The sequence below is a fragment of the Triticum aestivum genome, chromosome 3D, assembly GCF_018294505.1.
Source record: "Triticum aestivum cultivar Chinese Spring chromosome 3D, IWGSC CS RefSeq v2.1, whole genome shotgun sequence".
Taxonomy (NCBI): Eukaryota; Viridiplantae; Streptophyta; class Magnoliopsida; order Poales; family Poaceae; genus Triticum; species Triticum aestivum.
The window spans coordinates 577184955-577191741 of NC_057802.1; the positions used below are offsets into that span (position 1 = coordinate 577184955).

General features: G+C 45.1%; 2 protein-coding genes across 2 annotated transcripts; both read right to left on the minus strand.

The window, feature by feature from the left end:
• Positions 1 to 2060: 2060 nt before the first annotated feature.
• Positions 2061 to 3518, minus strand: LOC123075577 (uncharacterized). The gene is made up of 2 exons (XM_044498147.1): positions 2685 to 3518; positions 2061 to 2429 (listed from the first exon to the last, which is right to left on the minus strand). Exons 1-2 carry the CDS (start codon positions 2967 to 2969, stop codon positions 2271 to 2273), a joined length of 444 nt encoding a protein of 147 aa, XP_044354082.1. The 5' UTR covers positions 2970 to 3518; the 3' UTR covers positions 2061 to 2270.
• A 272-nt stretch (positions 3519 to 3790) lies between these two features.
• On the minus strand, positions 3791 to 5336 carry LOC123075575 (LRR receptor kinase BAK1). The gene is made up of 6 exons (XM_044498146.1): positions 5091 to 5336; positions 4813 to 4884; positions 4578 to 4721; positions 4331 to 4483; positions 4173 to 4225; positions 3791 to 4028 (listed from the first exon to the last, which is right to left on the minus strand). Exons 1-6 carry the CDS (start codon positions 5300 to 5302, stop codon positions 3970 to 3972), a joined length of 693 nt encoding a protein of 230 aa, XP_044354081.1. The 5' UTR covers positions 5303 to 5336; the 3' UTR covers positions 3791 to 3969.
• Between the last annotated feature and the right edge of the window lie 1451 nt (positions 5337 to 6787).

Below are 6787 nucleotides of genomic sequence, written 5' to 3' on the forward strand. Positions count from 1 at the left end.
AGACAGGGGCTAGCACATCTTCACCGGCCAAGAACACAAGGTCATCCATTGCTTCTCCAGCAAAGAACACCAGAGCATCAACAGCTAGCAGAGGGTACACAGTTTTCAATGCTCCAAGGCAAGCTGCCAACTCTGAGATGGAGATTGGGTCCAAGAGGGTTAGGAAGCCAACTGGAAAGTGGAAGGCATATTTCACAGCTAGTGGTAACTACTGAAGATTCCAACATTTGAGAAAGTTGTCTTGTTGTATGAGTGCTGAAACCTAAGTGTTTGCATTCTTAAACCTATGTATTTGCTTGCTGAAACTTGAGTGTTAGCATTATGAAACCTATGTATTTGCTTCCTGAAACCTGAGTGTTTGCATTTATGAAACCTATGTATTTGCTTGCTGAAACCTAAGTGGTTGCATTATGAAACCTGAGTGTTTGTGACTTCTGGGTAGATTCAGACAACACTGATGCAAACATTGATTCATTTATTCAAACATTCATAGATTCCACCATCCAAACATTCTTTCATACAAAGAGTTGTACAGAAATGGAAGGGATACATAGCTCAGACTCTCATTCATACTTAAAAAAACTACTAGCAACAACTCTCAATCGTAACGATCGAAGAAACGACACCACTTTGCTCTGGTAGAAGGGTGAGGAGCGAGTACTGCCTGTCTCCTAGCCCACCTGATGATCTTCCCTGAGCTCTTGCACCTGCCGCCAGGGACAAGAACAGTGAACTCATCTGAGTTGCACTTCTCCAAGATCTTCTCTGCCAGCCTCCTCTTGAACTCCAGCTCCCACTCCACTGCATGCACTGCAGGGCGAGCCCTTTGCCTCCTCACATCCACTGCCTGCACTGCCTCCTCTTCCTCATCTGTCACCTCCCCAAGCTCTGGATCCATCTAGGGTTTCTAGAGGTGGGGTGTGGCGGCTGTGTTCTGGAGGGAGGAGGGTGGGTGGAGTAGGCTATTTATGAGCAGTGGAGGGTGGGTGGAGTAGGCCTAGGTTTGTAAATATAACTGGGCCACAAAGCCCAGGTACAAAGCACTAATAAACATAACTACCTTTTAAACATAAAAAACACATAGCATACTCCAGCAGTGCTTATCACTGACTCCATAACATAGCAGAAGAGGTTCAAATACAGGCAGAACAGTCATTACAACATAGTTCATAACTTAGCATTAAAGGTTCTAGCAGCATAACTACAGTTCTTAACATTGGCATAGACATAGACTAGATTAGCTTCACATTCCCCAAAATGTACACCCCATATCTTCACATCAGATTGTTAGGCCACATACTTATAAAGGCCTTGGATGTACTTCACCATCTGCAGAACACACTTCATGAATCAAGGATGGCCTTGATTTTCTCAAGTTTCTCCTTGCTTGCATGCCCATCACTCAGCAGCTCATTCACCACATGCTCAAGCTTGGCCTTCTCTATCTTAAGCAAATCTCTCTCCTGTTCAACCTCCTTCTTTGCCTTCCTGGTTTTCTTGATAATGTCAGCTTGACTCTGTAAAATGCACCTCTGTTCCTTGGCAAGTTTGAGCTTCTCCATCTGAACCTCCAACCTAGCCCTCTCTTCTACGTCTTTCTTCTTCTTCTCAAATTCTTCCTCCTCAACTGCCTTCTGGTTATCCATGTGGCCTACCCTACCATCCTGCCAATCGAACATCTTGGATACATCTTGGACAAGCTTTGTGTACTCAATGCACAGCTTGCCATTTTCAGTCTTAAGCTTGGCCAAATGCTTCTCATACTTCTGCTTATCAACTACCCTGCCACAATTCTGTTCATGGTACATGTCCCACAGCCTGGACAAGCAATTCTGAAGAATTGGATGCCAGGGCTTGTCAACCCACTCAGTAACACCACAGTTAACACCTTCACTCTGCATTTGGAAATTGAAATATACATCACTAAGTGCACTCAAATTCATAACAACAAATCATAACAGACTAAGAAACTAAAGGTGAGGCTTAAGTAAACTGAATATGTTGTTTAATATAACTCAAACTATAACTGAAACCCAACCTGCTTGTACAAGTACATTCACAGATATATGCTTCCTATACATAAGCATTTTTGATAGTAACCATATCCATCAATACCTTAATACAAGGCATATTGCAGTTCATCCTAAATAATACAGTGTAGGTTCAGAAGAGCAACTTGTTAACATAATACTGTGTGGGTTCAGAACAGCAACTTGTCATCCTTGTAAATACATGTGTGGGTTCAGAAGAAAATGATTCCAATTAAGGTACTATTCCTGCTGCACTGGACAACCATAAAAACGCCTTCCAGTTAAGGTTCCTTCAAAGGCCACACACTTAATTGGCCTCATGTGGTGCATCATGCAGGTGGGTTCAGAAAGCTCCAGCTGGCCACAGAAAAGAGGCTCCACGGTGGTGTCAGGGGTCTCCTGCATGAACACATCAACAAAATCACCTTAGCTCACAGAACCAGACATAGATCACAAATTAATTCCCCAATCCAGCAAGAACCCTAACCCAAACCCTACTTTTCAAGCATACATAAACATAGCTCAAACAGCAACCATAACCCTGCCTACTAAATAACAGTAACCAAAGCTTACCCTAGCTCACCAAGATGAACACTAACCTAATCTAGCTCCTAGATGAACCCTAACCCTAGCTCAGCAGATCGAAAAACTTACCCAAAGAGCCATGTCCATGCTTGTGATGTCGCACTCATCCTCTGAGCTTGTATCCCCGTCATTCCAGGAAGGCATGGCGGCGGTGGAGCTTCCACAGCGCAAGTCGCCGCCGGCGTCGAAGAGCAGAGAGGAGAGGAGCGAGAGAGTGAGAGTGAGAGCAGAGGAATGAGTGCGGGTAGGGGAGCACAGTGAGAGGGAGGGAGACCACTTAATGAGTGCACGAGCGGGTGCGGTCCGACCGCACCGGTCGGTCCGAGTAACGGCCGTTACCGGCCTCTCCGTCATGCGCGGCGCTGACGTGGCCTGACAGGCGGGCCCGGACCGTCAGAAAACGGTTTAAAACGCTAGCAACGCGCGATTTGGGTTTTTTGAGACAGCCCACGAGAAAAGTGGTAGGTATCAGTCACGAACAAAAAAGTGGTGGTTTTTTGAAACCCTAGCACGAAAAGTGATAGTTTTATGCTATTTACTCGATAATTATTGTAGACGTCTTCAAACAAAAGCCAATGCTTGGCCCGTGGCTGCGCCTAATTATCATTGTTACATGCCATAGTTGTGACTCACTCTTTCGATACAATGATAATTATTCTAGACGTCTTCAAACAAAAACCATTGATAATAGTGGTTATTTCAGATGGCTCTAAGTCATAATCATTTGGAATAAGCAGGTTCAGAGACAATTTTCGAGCCATCAAAAACACTAATGGCCATCACATGCTCCCTTTTCGCACACAGGAAGGGAAACCGCATGGAATGGAGTTACCGAGCCATCTGTGTCAAGGGTTTCTATACTCTCCCTCTCCTGAGATATTTTTTCGATAAAGGGTGTTTTTTATTGACTCCAAATCTAGCATCAAGCGGTACAATTATAGTGAGTACACATCCGGCCTCTGCATAACTATGATACACACAACCAACATGAAACACACGCACACAAAGTATCATGCCGGCAAATAGCAAAGTCATTCAAGAATGAAGCTATACCTAGGCGGTAGAAAAAAATAAAAATAAAACCCGAAAGCGATGAAAACAACGATCGACGACATACGGTAGATATGAATATGCCAAACCGATAACACTGCATATGCACTAAAGGTGCAGAGAAAGATTCATTATTACGAAGTCACACTGATTACAGTGCATTCAACTACCTTACGCCTTTCCCCTTTTTCTCTCTAGAAATGGAGTTAAATTCCGGACACTTAACGGGATAGAAGGCTACAGCCTCTCCCAGCAGTTTCAGAAGGAAAAAACATTCAGTTTATTCTTACAAAAGTTCAGGTTGTCAGTGCTGCTCAGCGTGTAGACGTGTAGTCTTGAGCGTGTCCTGGATGACAGTAGCTACTGCAAATGTTGTCAATTGGAAAATTCTTGTTAGCACAAATTAAAGCGCCAAACCTATACATGTATTGTACACACACAGAAAAAAAAAGAACTGCAGAACTTAATCCGTCAAGAGCTGCAGATCACAAATATATGCATCCCTACCTCTTGGTTTAGAAGATTTGACAGTGCCGGCCAGACTGTTCTTTGCAACGTTACTGCATGAAGATAAAAAATGTTGTAAGTGGAAGTCACTGGCCGAAGGAAGGAAGAATGCGGATGCAATTTCTGGTGTGAAACAAACCGCACTACTCAGTACTCACAGCTCAGTCAAGTCCCCGACAAGAACAAGGGAGAGAACCTCCCGCGGCACCGTGCCGCTCAGCATGTTTTCCTGGAGCTCCAAGGCCTGAAGCTTCTTCAGACGGCCCAACGACGCCGGTATTCCACCTGCAAGCTTGTTCCCATGCAGCCTCCTGCAGATAGACACCAAGAAATTGTTTTCAACAATTGGAGACAACAGACATTTTAGCATGACGTCATCTGAAAGCGCTGCAGGAAGATTCTTACAGGAAACGCAGCGTCTCGATGTTCCCGAGCGAGGCTGGTATCGCGCCGGTGAGACGGTTGTCATAGAGATCAAGGCTGACCAGGCGTGTCAGGTTGCCGAGGGTTGCTGGAATCGGTCCACTGATGTTGTTCCCAAACAGCTCCCTATGAAGATGAGAAGATCGATCGTTATGCAGGAAATTTTGAGTGTAACTTGACAGGGCTGCACTCTGCAGCAAGCTGCAGTAGTACTTACAGGTACTGAAGGTTCACCATTCGTCCCAGTCCAGGAACCAGGGCGCCTGAGAGGCCTGCATTCCCCAAGTCCCTGCACAGCGAGGAAGAACACACAATTATGACTCCTCTTAATTATATATTCTGCGGAGAGAGTAGAAAAGGTCCAAGTAAAAAGGTCTTCTGAACGTTTAAAATAATCGTGCATACTGCAGACAAGCAGAGCAGTAACTTCCTACAATGAAACTAATTTGGACTTTCAGAATTCAGAGCAGGGAGGAGAAAAGAGAAGCGGCATACACTCGGATGACGGAGTTAACGTTGTTGCAGGTGACATGGTACCAAGTGCAGGGGTTGACAAGCGTCGGATCCCAGCTCTGCAGCACGTTGTTGGGGTCCTTCCACGCCTGCCTTTGCGAGTAGAGGATGTCACCTTCGGTGTTGCCGCTGGTGATGGCTGCGAGAGCAAGGAGGCTGGCGAGGAGGAGCGCTGCCCCGGTCAAAGCCGCCATTGCTGGAAGAAGGAAGCCTGAGGTGTGTTGCGTTGGGTACAATGGAAGAATGGTAGCGGAGGGACGGGTCTTTTATATGCGATCAGAATCAGATCGGAGTCCCGCCCGGCCGAAGCTTTGAACTTTCCTGGTCCGGCTTTGGATTTTCTCCTCTCGTCCTAATTTTGACCAACGAAAGTTCAGCTGGTGAAGACCGGCTGAATCTGTGGAAGAATCGTAGATCACCATGGTCCATGCATGGGAGCCTCCGCTCGAGATAATTTATTTCGCAATCGGTCTCCCGCTATTCCACTCAGTCAAACTAACTCCGGTGGAATAGTGGTGCATTTCGTGTGCGACTATCCAGTGGCCAGGAGCAGGTCTACAGTCTACACCATCCACCAACCAATTCATGCGGCCAGCAGGCAGGCCGGCCAAGATGCGCCAATTAGAGAACTTTCTACGTACATGATTTTTGGGACGTAGTGAACAATTTTGTTGCAAATGGCCGTGGCTCATACGTTCTTCATATCCGGAAATAACAACATTTTTGGTACTCCAACTAACTATATATTGGGAAGCTTAGAAGAGACAAGTTTCAAGAAACAGTAGGGAGATTGTTTCAGCGCTCCAAGGTTGTTTAAGTGACACGTGACCAGGCCAAAAACGCGCATAGAGTTTACAATTAAACTAGGGTCTGGAGTAAAAAAAACTCCTAACCTGACCTACCTATCCGGCAATCTGCATTGAGTGGGAGGAGACGTTTATGTCAACTACGAAGGCATATGCGACGACTTCATCAATCTCAAGAGGATATGCCGGCTCAATCTCTCGGAGGTGCTCATAGCGATAGAGTGTGCGTGTGTGCGTTCATAAGGATGAGTGTATGTGCGTATGTATGAGCATCTGCCTATGTACTGTGTTAAAAAAAACTAACCTAGGAACTACTCCCTCCATTCCAAATTACTTGTCATGGTTTTAGTTCAAATTTGAACTAAAACCGCGATAAGTAATTTGGAACGGAGGGAGTATTATATTATGTTACTGAGCCATTTATTCTGTCAAGTCAAACTCGAGAGCTTTGAATGTGATAAATCCTCGACGCCAATTTTGACCCCCAAAGCTATGCTGAATTTTGCAGTCAGATTAATTGTATACTTATTAATGTCTTGCACATGCTATCTCTTTCAACCTTTCATTCATAGTGGCAGCTTTCACAGCGTCACGGCTGTCTTGGACCTATATGAGTCAATTATCCAAACGCAACTAACAGTCAACAGCATTTTCCACTGTGAGTAACAAGACTTCTTGGCTGAATTCTGCAGTATCAACTTTGAAGATGACAGCAATTATCATCTGTGTCGTGATGTAGTAAACGCTTATCCTTTGGTTAACTTTGTGATGAAAGATGCTGCCGGCCACTTCACGTCAAAGCAACACAAAGATTTCTACAGAAGCTTCTAATGGCACATGCCGGCGCCCAGGTCTTGCAGTAAGAATATATAT

Coding starts and splice junctions, on each gene's coding strand:
- LOC123075575 (XM_044498146.1), bottom strand. CDS start 5,302: ATGGCGGCTTTGACCGGGGCAGCGCTCCTCCTCGCCAGCCTCCTTGCT. Junction 4,722..4,812: donor ATGGTGAACCTTCAGTACCT/GTAAGTACTACT, acceptor TCATCTTCATAG/GGAGCTGTTTGGGAACAACA. Junction 4,484..4,577: donor ATCGAGACGCTGCGTTTCCT/GTAAGAATCTTC, acceptor GTCTATCTGCAG/GAGGCTGCATGGGAACAAGC.
- LOC123075577 (XM_044498147.1), bottom strand. CDS start 2,969: ATGACGGAGAGGCCGGTAACGGCCGTTACTCGGACCGACCGGTGCGGT. Junction 2,430..2,684: donor GCATGGACATGGCTCTTTGG/GTAAGTTTTTCG, acceptor GTGTTCATGCAG/GAGACCCCTGACACCACCGT.